Source organism: Paramisgurnus dabryanus, chromosome 15 (assembly GCF_030506205.2).
Source record: "Paramisgurnus dabryanus chromosome 15, PD_genome_1.1, whole genome shotgun sequence".
In the NCBI taxonomy this organism is placed as follows: Eukaryota; Metazoa; Chordata; class Actinopteri; order Cypriniformes; family Cobitidae; genus Paramisgurnus; species Paramisgurnus dabryanus.
The window spans coordinates 20514135-20534576 of NC_133351.1; the positions used below are offsets into that span (position 1 = coordinate 20514135).

A 20442-nucleotide genomic window follows, 5' to 3' on the forward strand; every position below is an offset into this window, starting at 1 on the left:
ATTACAAACATTACAAAGTAGTTCACGCTCTCTTAATTACTTATATAGCCTGCCCTAATGTACTTTAATGTTTACGTTTCATGTAAGTAAACCCATTTTTTTTAGATATGTAGTGTTAAGATATGTCTTCAATAATATCTGTTTTAATTCAGACTTTATAGATTCAGCTGCGTTTATCATATGTGAGTGAAGGAGCGCGCCGCGCGCACTCGCTCACTGGAATCTGAGCTCGGGTGCGATGGGCGGCGTTGAGCTGCGCTCATCACACAAGTAGGCTATGTGGAGGTTACAGACTTTGAGTGAAACGATCTGGGGCTTTTATTAAAGAGGATGCGCTGCATGCCAATGGAAGTTTAAGAGTTCTTGACAGTCTTCGATCATAGCAGACAGATTATCTGTATCTGGAGGACCTCCATTGATAACTTGAAGCACTTTTAGATCGACTCTTTGAGCTACCATCATGGATATACAGTCTAATTTCTCACAAATTCTTCGGTTGTTGTTTAACTGCACAGGATGAAGATGAGGTTGAAATCGTCTGTAATGGATCATCCTCACGATCTGAAATGTAAAATAGTTGTGGTTGGGGACACTCGGTGTGGGAAGACGTCCTTGTTAAGTGTCTTTGCAAAGGATTCATTTCCAGAGGTTTGTTGAAAACAAGCAATGTTTGGCATTTACGAATGCTGTCTCTCAGTCGTTTGTCCTAAAGGCGCTCTTTGGCTAATATTCTTGTATGCAATACCAAACGTTTGAGTTAAAATGTGTTCAAAATAAAATCAAAAATAAAAGTTAGATTTTTTTCGACAGAACTATGTTCCCACTGTGTTTGAAAACTACACGGCAAGTTTTGAAATCGACACGCTGAGAGTTGAGCTCAGCCTTTGGGATACATCAGGTGAGAAAAACCTTGATTTTTAGTTTAGTTAGTTTAGTTAAATCTTCATTGTCAAACGGTAGCTGAAAATTGGTCTTTGGCTTCGCTAATACATTCAAACCACTTAAGTTTATTGTAAATTATAACCTAAAAAGTGTAGTAAATTATAATAATTAGTACACTTTTAAATGACTAGTAAATATCAACTGTAGTGAATACTGTAATATACTTTAATATTTACTATAGTAATGTTGTTTAAAATCAGTATTAGAATTGTACAGTTTACTATAGTAAATACTATTATACTACAATGTGGGTATTGTACCTACATTACTCCATTTGTTACCCTTTTGAAGACCATGTGGCATGTAGTGCACACATTTTGGTAGGCTATATAACAAATTTGTCCTATAAAAATTACTAAATTGTTATTTTCTTGCTTAAAATGTTATTGATATATGCTGCAATTTTAATCCAAACATTTTATCTCAGTGTATGTACATATGTGGTCTCTAACCTTATAACCATGGGCTGAATACAGCTCAAGTGGTACAAGTTGTTGTATTTATTTTTAAAACATTTTAGTTTGTGGAGTGTAGTTGTTATCTTTATTCACTACTGGCCTTTATAGATATTGTAATGTGGTGCTTTAAGTTTTAGTCTATGTTTTGTGTATTTTGGCACATTAGTAAGAGGGAAGAGAGGAGTGTAAGATTCCTTTGAGATAAGATTGATATGTTTACAGTGATAATGCAATTCATTATTAAAAATCATAAATATGATCAACGCTGGTGAAAACAGAGCATATTCCTGTGGACCACTATTGTTTTGACCTAAACCTTTCTAGCTGAAATGATGGATTGCCCAAGACAGCACAGAATCTGTTTCCCACACATCTAGAATGACTCATGGATGAATATTATAACTGTTAGGTAACAATTTTTATTCTTAACCAAACTACATGTTAGTGGTAGTGATATGCTTTATGAGGTAACACTTTACAATTGTATTTGTTAACATTAGTAAATGAATTAGCTGACAGCAACTAACAAGAAAATTAAATAATGCAAAGTGAAGTCCGCACACTGAAAGGTACTGCTCCAAACAAGTGTTTATTTTAAAGGCAACGTACTTTCGACCATGATGAAGACCTGAGGGTCGAAACGTTGCCTTTAAAATAAACACTTGTTTGGAGAAGTACCTTTCAGTGTGCGGACTTTACTTTGCATTATTTGATTGTATATCTACTAGGGATGGGCATGATTAATCGACGATCGATAATTGATCGTTAAGAATTTAGTCGATGACGTTAATTTGTTATTGATTAATCGAATACTTTTTTTTATCTAATGCAGGTTGCATTGCCTAGCATAGCATGTGTCTTGAAGCAGTTAAATGAATTTCACTGTGTGGCAGAAATTCAACATTTTACCACCAGGGTGCAATATTTGACACCATACTCCGTTATCTGTGACCTTCCATTTTGATTTTAAAAAAATAATCATGAAGAGGTCATGATTTTTTGAAACAAATGAAGTCTCTGTTTAAGAATGCGGCTCGCAGCTGCAGGTTCCGCTGCTTTAGAGCACCGCATATTCAAGCGCATATATCTTTCGTTTGTCTAACTAAATGTAGTTTAACTGTTTGCCACAAGTTGATCTTGTAATAAAGGTCTCATGGAGGAAAACGCGCTGTATTTTTGTATTCAACATTTTTGAATTATAAAAGTTAAATAATTATTTTTTATGATAAAAATATTAATGATTAATCGATAGTCGATCGTTAATTCTCCCGACGATCGACTAAAAAAATTTAATTGAATGCCCATCCCTAATATCTACTTGTCCTGCACCTGGCCCCAATTTGGGCTTATGTGATGTGCACACCACTTTTGTGTTTTATGAACTAACAAGAACAATATTTTACAGCATTTATTAATCTTCGTCAATGTAAGTGAATCCCAATACAGTTTTCATGTTAGTTCATTGTGCATATTAACATTTAGACGTTTTTAAAATGTATTAGTAAATGCTTCAATTAGCATGAATGCTGTAGAAGTACATTGTTAGTTCATGTTACAGTAATACTATATGAGCTAACAAATATACTACAAGATGAGTGTAAAATACAGTATGTAATACACATAACATTTTAAGCAGGTTTTATACAACCTGATCTCACGGGAATTCGTATACATTTCACGAGTTGTCTAATGTGTACGAATTTGTACGATGTGAATTGTATAAAATGAATCATTGTATGAATTAATATGAATTAGCTACCTTGAAAAACATATACGAATTGCCATGAGATTGTGTTGTTTATATATATTTTATAATTTTATTTATTAACATTTATTGGCTTTCAGTGAACATTTTATTCAACATCATCTCTGTTGTGAGCAACCAGTGAAATTCATCAAAAGCATTAAACAGGCTTAATTAAAATGAGACCTTTGAATATTTCAGTAATGATATCTAATGATCCAAGGTTTGAACTCATTTCAAGCCCTACAAACTTTCTAGAGCAGATTCAACCCTTACATCCCAGAATAGCACTGCAACCTAATTTACTGAGCTGAATCATGTGTACATGTGCTGTCTTCACATTCAGAGGGACACTCAATCGGTCACTTACCTGTAATAAACATCATTGCCAAATTTATTCCTTTGCTATCACTTAAATGTCACCTGATTAATAACAGTCTGTTTTTATGCATCTTCCCTCTTTGAATACAAAGAGTTGCTTCACAAAACCACACCATACTTTGTTCATTTACTGTAATTATTATTTACAACTGGATACAAATTTCCACAACCCTTTGTTAATGGAATGGTCACATTCTCTGCATTGGTAAAAGGTCCACCAGGATGAAGGGTGTGTAGTTAAAATACTTTAAAATAGTTTGTGAGGCTTAGTATCTCCTGTTTGGTGTTAAATAAATATGTTAGTAAGATAAATACTTTCCTCGGTTCCCTCTTAAACTTTATGTGAAAGCATTGTTATAGATTTTAAAGAAAGTTTGCTTAAAAAGGCCTACACTGTAAAAAAAATCCGTAGAAATTGCAGCTGGGTTGCCGGTAATTTACCGTAGATTTAAATTGATGTTTTTTACTGGCAACATTTTGTTCAAAGTTAAATGAACATTAAACATTTACAAGTCTTTGTCTTTACAGAGTAAAACCAAAAAAACAGCATCAAGCAAAACATTCTGGGAAACAAAATCTGAAGCAAAAAACAGAAAAAGGTTGATGATGATTTTTGGTTCCCAGAATGCTTTGCATGAGGCTGTTATTGTATAGTTTTATTCTGTAAAGATAAAGACTTGTTAATATTTAAATTTTATTAAACTTTGAACAAACTCTTGCTAGTAAATAACATAAATTTAAATCTACGGTAAATTACCGGCAACCCAGTTGCAATAACATTGTCATTTCTACTGATTTTTCTTTACAGTGTACAGCATTTAGTGATCTACTGTAGTTACACTTTTTTGGCAGTTTTTGTTTAGTTTATGTGTCTTTAACTGCTGTTGTGTACCTAAGAGAAAAAGCATTTAATGCATTTTACTTATTGTCCACATACATAATGTTCTGACTGGGAGGGTTTACTGTGAGAGGTCGCATTAAAAGTGTTATTACATGCAGATACTTTAAATATAAGTAAAATGTAACAACACATATGTAAACAATCGATACACTGTAGAATTTTTTTCTTATGTAAATACATAGTTATCGACACCTGATATAAAGTGTGACCTTTTGTTCTATTTTTATGTTTAAAATGATAATTAATCATGTATTAATGTATATGGTGTTTATTGCAGGATCTCCTTATTATGACAACGTGCGTCCCCTCTCTTATCCGGATGCTGATGCGGTTCTCATTTGTTTTGACATCAGTCGACCAGATACTCTGGAGAATGTTATGAGAAAGGTAAGTCGTTACATTTACAGGTAACAGTTATAAATTGTTAGGACTCGGTTGGAAAGTAGCACCGATATTCTTACAAGTCTTGCCTTTGTGCTGAAGAGAACAAAAGTCCAGACATCTGAGAGCGGTACACAATGAGAGAGGGAATGTGTGGGTGAGCTTTGATCACAAGAAGGCGAGAATGACAACCAGTAAGATCTTGTTTACATTTAAGTTACATTTAAGTCTCAGAATCACTGAGCCTTTGTGTGACAGGATGCCTTGTAGCCTCGCTGAGGTATTGAAAGGGGAAGAGTTACCAATCCGTTTTTGGGAGCTCCCACAGACTGTAATCTCAGAGGTGGTCTGGGAAAAATACTTTAATGTCACCAGGGGCCATTTAAGGATTTCATCCCACAGCAATCACAAGAGATTTGCTGGTTGTATTTTTACTTTAGCTTTAATGTGAAGGGTCTGACCATTTTTAGTAAACTATAAAGTATTTTAATAATGTATAAGTACATGAGCAGCAGTATGTCACTTGATGATTATTGTACCACAACTTGTGTTGGTCATCAGTCTAACACCATGTTTTATAATCTTTCAGTGGAAAGGAGAAATCGAGGAGTTCTGTCCCAATACAAAAATACTGTTGGTTGGATGCAAGTCAGACCTGCGCACAGACCTGGCCACGTTCGTGCAGCTATCCAATGACTTACCTTTAACTTATGACCAGGTGCGATTTTAGAGAATTTAAAGCAAATAAAATCAATGATAAAGTGTTCCTGTAGCTAATGTGGTAGAGCATTGCATTAGAAGTACAAAAGATTGTGGGTTTGATCTCAGGAAACACACATACTGAGAAAATGTATACTTTGGAAATGCTCAGTAAGTCTCTTGCGTAAATGTATATGTACAATATGTTCAAAAGATTGTATGATTTAATAATAATATGATTACAAAGTATTTCATGCTTTGGTCTTGCTTGTCTTTTGTAGGGTTCAAATATGGCCAAGCAGATCTCGGCCCCTTACATTGAATGCTCAGCACAGCAGTCTGACAACAGTGTGAGGGACATTTTTCACATAGCCACACTGGCTTGCATCAGTAAAACCAGCAAGAACGCCAAACGTATCAAGTCCACCAGAGCCACCAAGAAGACCTCACGTGTACCTAACAGGCGTGAACTGGACTCGCCATCATGTATACACAAGACCAAGACAAAATCCTGCACAGTCATGTGATTTCAGAAGCCAAGGATCTGAGGACATTCGGTCTGCATGTATTGTATTATCAGGATTTTGGACCATAACTGAAGGGGGCTATATTGCACTTCATTACTAGAATAAATATTCATCTCTAATGATCCTGGGGTCTATTCTGCTCTGCTTAAATATACTTTTTCTTAGCATCTCAGCACACCTTTAGCCATTGTTAAAACATGACGCGGAACAAACATGAATGCAAAGTTTCATATATACAGCTCTGGGAAAAATTAAGAGACCACTCCACATCCGTATTGAATTTCAATTAAAACAAACATCAGGAGTGACATAAAGTCACCTAACAGAAATGTAAAAGACTGAGAGCATAATGGGTAACGTTAGATGAAAAATGTAATTAAAAATCAGGGTTATTCCATCAAATGTTCATTTTTTAACTATTCCATAAATACTTGTAAAAACATTAGTATTGTGCTGTTTAGAAATTAATATAAACTTGTGAATGAAACAAAAGTCTTACTTTAACGCATACCTCTATATAGTAAATTCAGTAAAACTGAAATCTTGAAGTGGTCTCTTATTTTTTTTTACAGAGCTGTATATACTGCTTATTTCCTCTGAATTTAGTAATGTCAATGTTTTGCTGCCACATATTTATGGATGTTATTAACTTGGATCAACACTCCGTCAGTTCTGGTATTCTCAGGCCTTGTTTGACCCCACTTCACCAAAATGTGTCAAATAATGTAACAAATATTTGTTGTATGTAAAGTTTTGTATATGTAATATGAGTCAATAAATGAACCATATACCTGGCCAAAGAAACTGATATGTATGAAATATTATTCTTTAAAGTCTAAATAAATAAAATGTAAAACATTTATTTATGGTAGTGCATAAGATAAATGTTTCATCAATTTTATCCTGTTTCTTTCCTGGGATTTAACCCATTACATTTGTGCTGCTAGCACAATTAAGCGAGTTAAATGCAGATATGTTAAATTGCAGATTTGAGAGCTATATCTATGTTCTGTGAATGTATATCATTCTCTGGTGGTGCTGTATGTAATGTGTAACTTAAAATAGATTTAACAGAATATTTGAAGTAAACAAGTACTTTATTAGAAATGGGGAAAAACTGAAAGGTGTTCAAGTACGGTACACAAAACTATTAATATTTAATGGTCAATTCCATTTGCAGTAATCTACAATTGTCCATCTATAGATATAAATGTAATGCATATACACATCTTCAAATATTAATTACATACAGTACATCTAATATATGCATGACAGCATGTTATGATAAACTTGGCAGTTATACTCACATGGTTATGGCTAGTGTTATGTTTTTTATACAATGTTGTAATATTTCCGAATATAAACCCACAACTAAGGCTTATATAGATGTGTAATCAGCATTATAATTCATATATATATATATATTTATATATATATATATATATATATATATATATATATATATATATATATATATATATATATATATAAGCAACTTGTAAACATTTTTCTAATTATATATGCATGGAAATATATCTAAAAATTCACAAGGCATAGTTTTGATAGCATTTTTCATTCTTTGCCACATGGGGGCATCAGTAAAAAATCCTTTCTTATTGCACACTGTATTTCTTGCAAATTAAAGGCAGGGTCCATGATCTCTGAAAGCCAATGTTGACATTTGAAATCACCTAAACAAACACGACCCTACCCCAAAAGAATCTGAACCTTCTTTTGATTGACCTGCCCCACATATAAACAACTCAGGCAACAATATCGTTTTGGTACTTGACCGGTCTCCCTTTTCCAAAGTCTTTTTCAGAAATCGTGCACTCGCCTTTTAGGATAGGTGTTAAAACATGTGCCCAGTTAATAAAAATAATTTTTATAGGATGCGAAGAATATTAGATATTAGTTTATATTAAATCACCATATAGTTTTCTCTAAAAATAAACAAATCATGTTTAAAAAATATTATTTGCATTCACAAAAAGATCTGTACACGATTTAAAAACCTATGTCTGACTATTACATGGGCTAATGCATCTTTGTAAAACAAAACAATTTATACAATGCAATGTAAAAATTATATTACATTTACAGCTAAAACAAGTCATAATTTATCACAAACAACAAAATAATTATGTCACAATAGTTTGTCATGGACAAGTAAACCCATGTGATTTAGTAAAAGCCCCCCTGTAAACAGAGCTAAGTATTGCAGTTTATCATTTTAAACATTATTTATCATAGGCTGTGTGTAAAGAACAATAATATCTGTTAGCACATTTATCTATACAGATACATTTACTTTGACTGGTTACTTTTGTTGTCTGTCAATAAATTGAAGGTCAATAGATGTGGCGGGGACCAACACAGTTCGGGTGATCGGTTTCACAATCTTTCCTGCAGGGTCTGGGAGCACCTCATATTTTTTAATTAACTGTAAAAGTCAAAAATACATATTTGGACCTAACTGAAACCCACACACAATATAAAACAATTTAAACAACTATGTACTTATTCTAATATATAATTATTATGTAATGATCATACATGCAGTTCATATTAACTGAAAGTCTACACATATATATCTGCACATTTGACATTTTACTAAAATTAGTTTACTTTTTTTTTATCATACGCATTCAAAAACACATTCCTAAAGCATATAAGTTACTCATTGACAAGAAGAATTATCTCTTATAGCAGGAGAGGTCTGGTTAGACCAAAGGTGAAGGACTGCAGACTAGTCAATATTCTGTTTAAAATCTAAGGTTAACTCACTTTATTAGCAGAATGGACAAAAATAGGTTCCAAATTCATTAAATGCTTCCCTAAGCAAGCATTGTTGCACGTTTTTGGTTAAATACAATTATGTTAGACACCTATTTATGTATGTCAAGCCACTGAAATGCTAACCATTGCAAAGGACTGATATATAAAACAATATATACTATAGGCAATGTCTCAAATCCTGAGAAATGACTGACAGTAGAAATGAGTTTCTTGCTTATCCGTAAAAACAAGAACAGCAATAGAAACGTACTATAAATCTGAAAATATATACATTAATATTAGTAGATAAACCGATGAGCCATTACATTATGACCGCCTGCCTAATTTCCTGTAGGACCTGCTTTAGCCTGCAAAACATCAGCCATGAGGTGAAAATATTGATTTGACAAGGTGGCGATAGGTTTCCTGGGGTATCCGGTACCATAGTGTCAACAGCAGGTCCAACTGCACTCAACCATCAATGTGATGATGCACCACAAGTGTTCAGACGAGGCCACTTTCTTCCAACCATCCACAGCCCAATCACATTGATCTTGGGCCTATTTCATGCATTCTTGGTGATGTCTTGCAGTTAGCATAGGGACCTGGCTGCGTCATCGGCTATGCAGGCCCATCCGCAGAAGGTTGCAATAAACTGTGTGCTGTGACACTGGTCGCCACTGTTGTAGCTGCAGTTGATTTGTCACACTGTGGCCCTGCGTTCGCTGTGAATAATGGGTGAATGTCTCTACTCCCCTCTGGCATGAGCTTCAGATGACACGTAGCTGGATGTCGATTTGTCGTTTGGCTATTCATGCACCACTTTTAATATGTACTCACTACAAAGGCAAGTTAACATCCCACAACTGTTCCTGTGCCATTGTTTGGTTGCCAGTTCTGCTCGTAATGTAATGGCTCATAGTATGACAATAGTTGTGCTGACAAAAATGCTGACAGCATTCCTACCTGTGATAAGAGGAGATGCATCTCTAGTTCAGCCACCCTCCGGCCCAGACAGGCACGGATGCCAAAGCCAAATGGCACAGAACCAAATGGGTGTTGGTTTGACTGCTTCTGTCCCCGAATCCATCGCTGTGGTTGGAAGGCATAAGGATCGGGAAACACCTTCTCATCGTAGGACACCGCAAAGTGGCAGAGGTGGAATAAAGTCTAGAAAGAGAAAATATACGGATGGGGAACATTGTGGAATAAAAATAAAAACTTTTAGGTCTCAGATTTTCATGGAATGACCCCTTTAACAATTTTGATGAGCTTTAAAAACATTATGTCAGTAGGATTAAGTGTTAAGAATACACACAGATGTCATTTTTTTGCTCTGGTTTGATGAACAATACAGTCTCAGTATTCAAAGGTATAAAAAACAGCAGTTTATACTTCAGCTTACATTTTTAGGGAAGAGATGGCCGCCCACCACTATTTCATTTTCAGCAACGACACGAGCGTTACCTGGCACCACTGGATACATACTGAGAACATAAGCACACATGCAGATTACTTTATCAGGCTTTCATAACACTGTTGTGTTAGCTTATCTGGCTCTGAATATCACAGTACACAAGAGAAACAGATGCTGTACCGAAGAGTCTCTCTTACGATGGCCTTTAGCAAAGGCATCCTGTTGATGTCATCACTGCTGGGCACCGTGTCACCAGGGCAGATGCTGAGCACCTCCTCATGCAACCTCTGCTGGATCTCTGGCTCTTGTGCCAAGTGATACAGTGCCCAGGAAATAGTGTTTGATGTCTAGTAACATGGGAGATTTGTTAGAAGGGTGCAAACATTTTCATGCATCTAACTTTATTCTGAAGTTTGTGCACATTAAATTGCACATTTCTGATGATTATTTAGTAAAATGCTAAATATTAAACATGCAGAAACTTTTTAAACCAAATAAAATCTATTGTTAAGAGTGAAATTGTTTACTGTGTCAACTCCAGCCAACAGAAGCTCTGTGATGCTTCCCAAAATCTCGGTGACAGACATCTGCTCGCCGACCAGCAGATGTGTAAGATATACTCCCTCCACAGGCTTTCCTTCTTTCACCCTTTCCTGAATCTCTTTCATCTTCTTCTGCACCAGTTCTTCCCCTGTGCAAAAGAAACCCCACAAACTTTTCTAAGCAAGTGTAAATGTGTATAAAACATCAGACACATAACTTCAATGCATCTTTGCATATACGCTACTGTATATGGAACATATGAAGATCTCAGACTCTAAACTCTGTGATAAAATGATATTAACAGAATGCTCTTGGCATGTATTATATGTTCATCAAATACTTTTGCGTCATATCCTCATTTACAAGAATACACACTTTAAGGGTTTTGCATCTGAGCTTTTCATATGTATGGAGTGCAATGTGTAAGATTGTGCTAGTTGTTCGTGGGCTGAACTCACTTGACTTCAAGCCCAAAAATACTGTCCATATGAGAACAACCAAATATTATCAAGCACGTTCAGACTCACCAACTTTGAACAAATGATCCCACACTGCCACAAAACGTTTCCAGAAAGGCAAATAGGGCCAGAAAGATTTGGGAAAAAGGACTACGATAGGAGAAAGACGAAACATTTCTCCCACAGAGAAGATAAACTTCTCTGTTTCCTCAGGAACTTCCTCATTCAGACAACCCAATCGAGTCTCAAACAACACTGAGGAAATCCCTTATAAAAGAATGACAAAAACATAATTAGTGTGATGGATACATTAATTTACCACCATGTTACTTCTACCAAAAAAAAAAAATTAAAGGGGTTAATATAAGTTAAATTCATTTAATATTGTAATATAACTTTATATATACAATACACTTGTGTAAGAAAGCTTCACAGTCTTCATCTCTGTTCAGTTTTTAATTATATGCAAGAGAGTGGTTTAGCCATTCTGCTATAAATAAGTATTGAAACAAGTGATACAGGTTTTAAAGGGATAGTTCGGCCAAAAATAATATTAAACCCATGATTTACTCACCCCCAAGCTGTCCGAGTTGCATATGTCCATCGTTTTTCAGACAAACACATTTTCGGATATTTTAGAAAATGTTTTAGATCTTTCAGTTGATTAAATGTAATGTTACGGGGTCCACGACCTTCAAGTCCAAAAAAAGTGCGTCCATTATTCACAAAATTAATCCAAACGGCTCCAGGATGATAAACAAAGGTCTTCTGAGGGTAATCCCCGCTGTGTTGTTGTAGAAATATCCATATTGTAAACTTTATAAACTAAAATAACTACCTTCCGGTAGCGCCGCCATCTTAGTCGCGTCCGCATTCAGGATGAGAGCTTACGCGGCCTACGGAGGCTACTCTGCTGCTGCTCTGTGCCCCCGCCCTCCGAATTTGTCATACGTCACTAAGAAAAGTGCGTACACTACGCTAATACTCTCTCCTGAATACAGAGGAGTCTAAGATGGCGGCGCTACCGGAAGGTATTTATTTACGTTAATAAAGTTGAAATATGGATATTTCTACAACAACACCGCGCGGATTGCCCTCAGAAGACCTTTGTTTATCATCGTGGAGCCGTTTGGATTTATTTTGTGAAGGATGGACAGACTTTTTTTGGACTTGAACGTCGTGGACCCCGTAACATTACATTTAATTTTTGGGTAAACCTGTACTCTTTGACCTAAAGTAGCTTGTTTTAACAATTACAACAACAGCTGTGTGAAAGCTATTACAAGCTACTAAGATGTTTAACAAAGTGCAGAAAATCAGCATTTCAAGGGCAAACACTTTATGGGATTACAAGAACTGTTTTGTTATCTAGCATGTTTGGCATTGACCTTTTGTCCTTGATTTATAAAATCATTGATACACATTGTAAGTACCTAAATAAATGAGTGCACAATTTCATGAGAATTAGTTTGACTTTGTGACACAAATATTGCACAACTAATCTTGATAATAGCTAATCTTGATAGAACATCAGGTATTATCTTGAACCTCAAGGTAAAAGTCTGGTTTAACATTTCTGGTGTATCATCAATACTTCTGCAAATCAACAATTCATTAAAAATAAACCTATACGTTAATTTCTGTGAAGTTGCCCAATACATTTTACCTTCGAAGGCGAACTTGTACAATTCTCCTGCCAGGTCATGCACCATGACACCATCTCCTTTTGTTTTTCTAAGCCAAGCCAGCTTCTCAATAAAGTCGCTCACCACCTCATTAATGGCATTAGTGTAGGAGGACACATGTTTGGGCTTCAGCATGCGAGGGTTCAGTACACTTCTGATTTTCTGCCATTCTGCTCCCATCCTGTTGTACCAAACAACAAATAAATTAGAAACATAAACACTGTCATTTTAACAGCATTATAAAAAGGATTTTCTTGTGTGATCATTTGTCTTGAAAAGGCAGTTTTCAGAGATTAAATAATAAATCAATTCAGAACATGAATGCCTAAAGGGTTGCCATAAGAAATTTTTTTTAGGTGTGGAGGTCTTTAAGTTTAACAGAGACAAAACTATACAAACAAACCAGTTTTCCAACTTAAAGTATGCATGCAAAATTTGAACAAGTGAATTTCAAACTGCTCTGAAACACTATTATCAGTTAGTAGATATTTTCTTTCCAGATGAATCAGTCTCTGTAACTTACTCTGTTAGTGGTCCATAAGCATGACTTCGAAGTTGTCGATAGCCTCTCCAGTGGGGCATGTCTGTACGAATGGGAAAGCGACCCTCCTGCCTCAGAACCTCTTCTATGAGCTCTGCACGGGCCACATTAACAACAACAAGTGGTCCATATTTGGACTTCCAAAGGGGACCATAGATTTTGCTGTGCTCTATCTGTAATCATTACAAATTTCAGTATAGTTAAATAAACAGTGCACATAGATAGCAAGAAAACATTACCCCCTGATAACTAGTAGGAGGGATTGTATTACAGTAGTGTTAAGCAGTTAAGTGTCCCTCTATGCCGGAAGACCATATCGACTTAACTTCTGTGTTTTGATGTATTTCTAAGTGAAAGGGAATGACACACAATATAGAAAAGTAGGCATTTCTTTCATTCATGGATCTCACTGACAGTTGTAGGGGGCGGAGTTACCAGATGCTCCCTCCCAAGCCGTCTAGCTGACATCATCAGAGAATGATTGCCAGAAGAGGGCAGAAGGACAGTTTATTAGGGCACATGTCACACGATTTTATTTTTTAATGATGACACGGATAAATTGTTAAAAAATAAACAGTGCAATAATTAATAAATAAAAACAATTGTTAGTTTTGATTTCATGGGGACTTCAAAACATGCTTCATTAAGTGTCCAATCACGAAGCATGTAAGCTGTGAAGTTACCAAATTTGGTGGGATAGTTAGAAATCATACTCTTTTTTTTACACAATCAACACACAATGAACAAAGTTTGTTTGTGGAACCTACCATTATTGTAAAATTACACCGAAAGTGACAAGAGTGAAAACGTTACAACTTACCCCATAGGTGGGGATAATTGTAACAAACAGAGGGTTTGTTGTAACACCTGCTAGAAAATGTGTTTAAACACAAATAATTTAATACAATTCTGTCTATATACTAAGGTGGATATTGTTTCTATATATGCCTTTAGATGAATGTGCGGATATCCGTCCATGATCATTCATCTAACCATTCTTGTATTGTGCATCAATGCATATAAATAGATTTTTTTAAGGGCTGCACAATTAAGGCAAAAAATATATAATTTTGAGTTATTAACAGTTATTATTTTGATTAATAGTATTTACATTGTTTTCATTTCATTATTATTGTATACTGTAGGCTTTTGTTGTAACAAATCCTGTGAACATGACGAATATTTTCAGAACAGTGCTCCTGTATAGCTGTGAACACACCTGCTGATAAATAAATGTGTACATTACTGTAAATACTGTATGTAAATATAAGGCCAGGCTGAAGCAGCATGAATTTCATAAACATCGCTCGATAGTGGTACGCTACAGAAAATCGCACTCTTACAACTTCATAATGGTCCATTTCGTTCACACGCTGTTGAATAAAACAGCTAGCAGGTTTAAGAAGAGGGTAGTTTAAGCTTAAAAAGTGAACAATTTAGACCAGCTTGTTACACAGTTTAACAAATATCAAGCTATTGAAAGCACCGAAGCGAAGCGCTGAATATGACTGTAACGTTAGTTTACCTGCATTTGATGAGTCTTTGGAAAATAACCCTTTCCAAACAGCCAGTATAATGATGTCAAAAAGCTAGGACCACCTAAATCATCCATCGTTTTTTGCTTATCGCCATCTACCAAAGTACTGTGTGTACGCGCGCTGAGGAAGGGCGATATCAGGCATTTTATCCCTCCGTTTTCTTTTCTGCATAAAAACAATCCTCTTCTCAGTAATGACTCTGAAAACATATCTGATCCGGTAGTCAGCAGCAGATGTACAGTAGGTTTGCAGTGACAGTGTTAGCTGCTCTCCGTAATGGCAACCACAGTCTGTTTTTAAATGAACTTTAGTGAACTCGCTTATTATCCCGAACAGCCCTCTATCCTTTCAAACGCTGCCTGCCTGAAAGACGCCAGTGCAACAAAGTACAACGTGAACCTCTCTTTACAAAAGTTAACAGTTACGATGGTACACTTCGTACGGGTACTGAAACAAATGAGCTGCTGTTTCAATGTCTAACCAAGTTATCAATAACCCACTGATAGATGATGCATGCATTAGCTAAGAGCCACGCGCACAGCCTTGCATAGGGCAAATTCCAATCCTAAGTGATCATCTTTTGTTTCATATATTTTGCACGCACCAACAGGAACAAATTGTTCTATTCTTTAGTATTTACCTTATAGCTAATGATAAAGTACAATACAGCATTTACAAATGTTTAATAAATCACTATAGTTAATATTTTAGAACACTACCATAAATTACAGCATTTTTAAATGCAAATAGCCTTTTTGCCTGTTATGTTTTGTCAGCTTATATCGTTCTTTGTATAAACAAATCCACAATTACCACCAAACTGTTGGAAAACAAAACTCTTTATTGATCTAAATAGTTGCAATGATCAAATATGTTTACCTAATCTGTCAATCCTGATACAATATACAGGATGGCACATCATATTTTGCAGTTAGAGCTCAAGGTTGGTCTAACAATATCCATAAATCCTATGTTTCTCTTTGGCCTGCCAGAGGCGTACAGTAAGACATACACAACACATAGGCTACTATCTGTATGGGTTTTCATCTGAAGGAATCCAAGCACAGATTAAAAAAAATAGGTACACACAAACGTGAGAAACCGCCTTTTATGGCTAAGCATTTCCAGTGATTTATACTAGCACTCTACTAATGAGAATGGAAAAGATGATTAAAATACACCTTTGTCACCAGTAACAATGAGATATTAACTAACCCTTTTATGATTATCTTTAAATAATCATAAAAGAGACAAATTCAAGTATTGCAGGTCGAAAATGTGTAAATATCTGAGATTGTTGATCTTGGCACCTTGATGAAACGCAGATCTATTTAATGCATCGGTGCTCCTTAAGACACTGTGTTTTGTTGCTGAATCATATAGGCTTGAGCATGCCAAGCCTTAAAAAAAGAAAAAGTTTAAGATGACCCAAAGCCATCTCCTAAATAATAAGCTCTTTCTAAACAGATATACTTCTACAACCTCTGAGGATGCAGTAAGAGAACATCCCTATAAAACAAATACTTTTCCTGCACTATCGTTCTAAACAAAATAAATACTTAATTTACTAACACAGCAAATCCCTTATCTTTTAATCCAATCATACTCCAAGTATTACGGATTAAGAAACTGGAGAAAAAAAATACTGCTTAAAATTTGTAACTGAAAAGTTAACAGGGAATTGGGTTCAGATAAAACAACAAAGTCCTAAACAGGCATGAGCAAACAGATACTGTACATCTGGCCCTCTATCAGCATCTAATCCAGTTCAGGGAGGTTGTTTAACATCATTGTGGTCAGTCATCATCACTTTCACTCCCAGACTCACTCAGCTGAAGATCATTTTCTGAAATATAACACATTGCATGTTAGATACAAGAAGAAGAGTGTCAGATCAACCCAGTGCATCCAGTGTCCCGAAACTCACCGAGTGTGTTTATGAAATTCCCGCTCCTCTCCTCCGTGCGGCTTTGAGGCGCGCTAAGGGCAGATGTGCTGTTAGGAGGGGCGGGGGCTCCACCTGCCTGAGGACGACTCTCATCCTCCGAGTCACTGCTGGAGCTGTCTCCGCTGCTGGATGATGAGGAACTGTGAGAATCTGAGGAGCTGTCTCCACTGCTCATCTGATCCATCACACGTGCCTCAGCCATAAGTTCTGCAAAAACATACAATTGCTGGGTGAGCATAAATATATAGCTTAATGCTATTTATTTATAAACAGCTTTATGTATTAAAAACTCCGAAGAAGACCTAATTGGAAATGTACTTTGGAAACTAAGGGGGATGAAAAACTGGGGGGGGGGGGGGGTCTATAATCAAGCTGCCGATTATAAAAAGTTGATTTAAAAGTTGCAAGTTCATTTTAGTTTTTGTCACTACATGTTACCTCGCTCAATATCATCCATTGGCGATGATGGAGACATTTTCTCTTTGGGAGGAGAACTTTTGGTGCTGGATGGAACCTTGTTTCCACTGCCGGACTTCATCTGCTGACTAAGCCGGCTTGTTTGCTGCTCCAGGCGTGACTGAATCTTACTGCTTCCCTCAGCCCTGAGAAAACAATATGAGACTATTTACTTACTTAGCTTAAGCATGATTAATCAAACTGCTTATTGTTCACATTGACAATTGAATTTACTGTGATTATTGAGGTATAACCACAAGTGTCGCTTTAGCTACCAACCTGGTCTTTTTTACCGCGATGTTACTGCTGAGTTTCTCCAGACGGTACTCTCCTGTGTCATGGTTAACAATGAGAATACATTCTTTCATATAAGGTCTTTTGGACCCTTTAAATACTGTAACAGGAGCTGTGGATCCCTGTAAATTTGAAAAAGATGGTAGAAAATGTTAATATTTAGTTTAATAACCAGAACTGCATGCGGAAATGTTTATGGTTAGTAAGCTTACCTCCAAGTTTGGAAGTGTGATTGTAACTTGCTCTCCTTTTCCCACTTCCAAGTCCCCCTCACATGAAGTGTCTATGGAGGCTGGTTTAAAATCATCTATTATCAGAAAGAAAATATATTTTATATTGATCGTGTGTCCCAATGCTGACATACAACATTTGTGGTGTAGTACCAGCGCTAACCAACAGAGGGGTTCGTATGCAATTGGGGAAATCCTTATAAATTAATAGTTCTTAATTTAAATAGTTCTTCAATTTACATAATATATTTTGTTTGTGGGCGAAGTAAGAGGAAAGGGAGATAGTTTAGAATGCATAACCAATTATAAACAAACATATTTTTTTATTTTCAGTCAACGTAACAAAGCTAATCTCGCCAGCGAATGGGAAGAACACGTAGCTGCCTTCTTTTATGCCTGTTGAAATTGTTAGAAAGCAACTTACAATTTCAATATCAACGTTGTTAACGGTTTTTTGTTTTAATATGATCTGTATCGTGGTACTTAAACAAATAATCAAGCGTACATATATGAATGTTAAAAAAAATCCACTTACATCGTACCGTGTGGAATGCACTTTTTGGTTGTTTCTCAAAAGTTTCGCCTAGTTTGAGAACGTGTTCTTGATTGTCAAAGTTTGAATATGCTGTTCCATTCATTATAATCACAATTTTGTACCATATGTTACCAGTTTACAACTTTCTACTTCGATACCATCTACGGCAGAAATAGGCACCTCACTTCTGGACCCGTTGCGTGCGCATCCTACAATGTCATTGGCTGCGTTGTGCAATTGGTCACGCCTCACTGGACCTTCTTTTTCCTCCAATTGGCTGAAAAAACTGTCTGTCAATAACAGGCTAACGGAAGTGATAATTTACTCAGCTACTCGGTTGCCCTCTAGTGTTTAGGAAATAAACTTACGGGTAAAGAAAACGTTTGCATTTGTCACATTGCGCGTTCTGTAGGATGTGCTGCTATTTTGAACCACAGTCATATATCTTTATATACCAGCTTCTACAATTACTGCATATGAAAGAGATCTTGAGGTAGGAAATGGAAAGAGAGAGAGAGAGAGAGAAACCTGGAGGTAATGTTTCTGTGCAGTGCAGGTAAAATAGTTAAATTAATCTCTACAGGTCCTGTTACAAAAAGTTATATAAAAATATATCTTACACCTTTTAACGCTATTTAGTTCAGGACAAGGCCTAATTTTTATATTTAAAATAAAGAGAGAGCACATCCACAAATGATTTTTGGCTAGAGAACAGTAAATGGTTAGGGATCAAATACTTAGTTGTGATTAAAGCACTTTAGTTTTTTGTCTCAATGTGACAAATAAGTAGCAAGTGTCATCTCTTAAAATACTGTAGGTGTGTTTTTAAATTTGATCTGTACACTCTAAAATGTTTTATTAGGCAAGCTGAACATCTACTAACTGTTATTTGTTTAATCTAAATCAGGGGTTCTCAAAGTCCGGACTCCGGTCCGGATCCGGACCCGACGGGAACTTGATCCGGACCCCCGTCCACTTCATATTACTTAATTATTCATATTAAGTGCATTCATTTCTATGTGATTGATTAAATGTGTGCATTTGCTACTTTAGAAATGCATATTAAACTTGTAAACCATTCGTTTAGTTTTTTTTCTTTTTAGATTTAAGAGTATTCCTGGTCCGAAAATAAAACGAGTTATTAAAAAATTTCCTGTGTGACGCTGTAGCCATCACACCCAGATATTATGCACAGCTACTTCATGTACTACGGCTTTTGATCATTAAGTCCTTATCAATCTAAAATCACTGCTCGTTTGAGTCGTTTAAAACATGCATTTGAAAAAGCAACACTAGTCAAACATAATCTTTATACATATTCTTTATTATCATGAAAATACCTGAAAAGGTTTGAAGAACAGCAATATAAATATATCCTTAAGACATTTCCTGAAGCTGCGTGTGTCTTGTTCTTCGTCTGCAGCGCATATTAAGTTTCTGCACGAGAGCGCCCCCTGGCTTTTGGATGTAGCGGCATTTCACCGTAATACATTGAGAAACATAGCAAGCATCATCAGCCAATTTATAGGTGCACCCCTAATATTGGTCTGTGTCTCTGCATACCAACCACACTTTTTTTGCCATGGTTTATGCATCTGATGGAGAACAAACTGTGCCATTTCTCTAATTAGGTTGCTCTGTATTTTGCACCTGGTTACTTTTGGCATATTTCTTGTGTTTATGTTTAAAAAAAAATTGTTTTACTTTAAATGCAAAATACACTTATGTTTTTTCCAAACTATTTGTTTTGATTTGTTATATAAAGAAATAATTTACATAAAGTTTTTCCGGACCTATGAAAATGATGAGAATTCAGATTTGGACCTTTGAATGTAAACTTTGAGAACCCCTGATCTAAATGATATTATTAATAATATTACAATTATTAGAATTGAAACTACCTGACTATAAGGTTACACAATTTTTTTTTTAGAAAGGTCTGCAGGAAGAACAACATCAGCCTGACCTTGTCCTTGATATGAGGAA

General features: G+C 35.8%; 3 protein-coding genes across 3 annotated transcripts; 1 reads left to right on the forward strand and 2 right to left on the reverse strand.

The window, feature by feature from the left end:
• Window positions 1–242: 242 nt before the first annotated feature.
• rnd3b (Rho family GTPase 3b) lies at window positions 243–6841 on the forward strand. Its single transcript, XM_065292646.2, has 5 exons — window positions 243–648; window positions 811–898; window positions 4704–4813; window positions 5397–5525; window positions 5788–6841. The coding sequence occupies exons 1-5, from the start codon at window positions 517–519 to the stop codon at window positions 6031–6033; spliced, it is 705 nt and encodes a 234-aa protein (XP_065148718.2). The 5' UTR covers window positions 243–516; the 3' UTR covers window positions 6034–6841.
• Window positions 6842–7166: 325 nt separating this feature from the next.
• On the reverse strand, window positions 7167–15505 carry cyp27a3 (cytochrome P450 family 27 subfamily A member 3). Its single transcript, XM_065292645.2, has 9 exons — window positions 14981–15505; window positions 13438–13628; window positions 12896–13095; window positions 11299–11496; window positions 10756–10919; window positions 10409–10575; window positions 10217–10298; window positions 9778–9981; window positions 7167–8476 (listed from the first exon to the last, which is right to left on the reverse strand). The coding sequence occupies exons 1-9, from the start codon at window positions 15200–15202 to the stop codon at window positions 8354–8356; spliced, it is 1551 nt and encodes a 516-aa protein (XP_065148717.2). The 5' UTR covers window positions 15203–15505; the 3' UTR covers window positions 7167–8353.
• A 309-nt stretch (window positions 15506–15814) lies between these two features.
• Window positions 15815–18657, reverse strand: eaf2 (ELL associated factor 2). The gene is made up of 6 exons (XM_065251488.1): window positions 18457–18657; window positions 17904–17998; window positions 17677–17813; window positions 17380–17543; window positions 16921–17148; window positions 15815–16839 (listed from the first exon to the last, which is right to left on the reverse strand). Exons 1-6 carry the CDS (start codon window positions 18557–18559, stop codon window positions 16790–16792), a joined length of 777 nt encoding a protein of 258 aa, XP_065107560.1. The 5' UTR covers window positions 18560–18657; the 3' UTR covers window positions 15815–16789.
• Between the last annotated feature and the right edge of the window lie 1785 nt (window positions 18658–20442).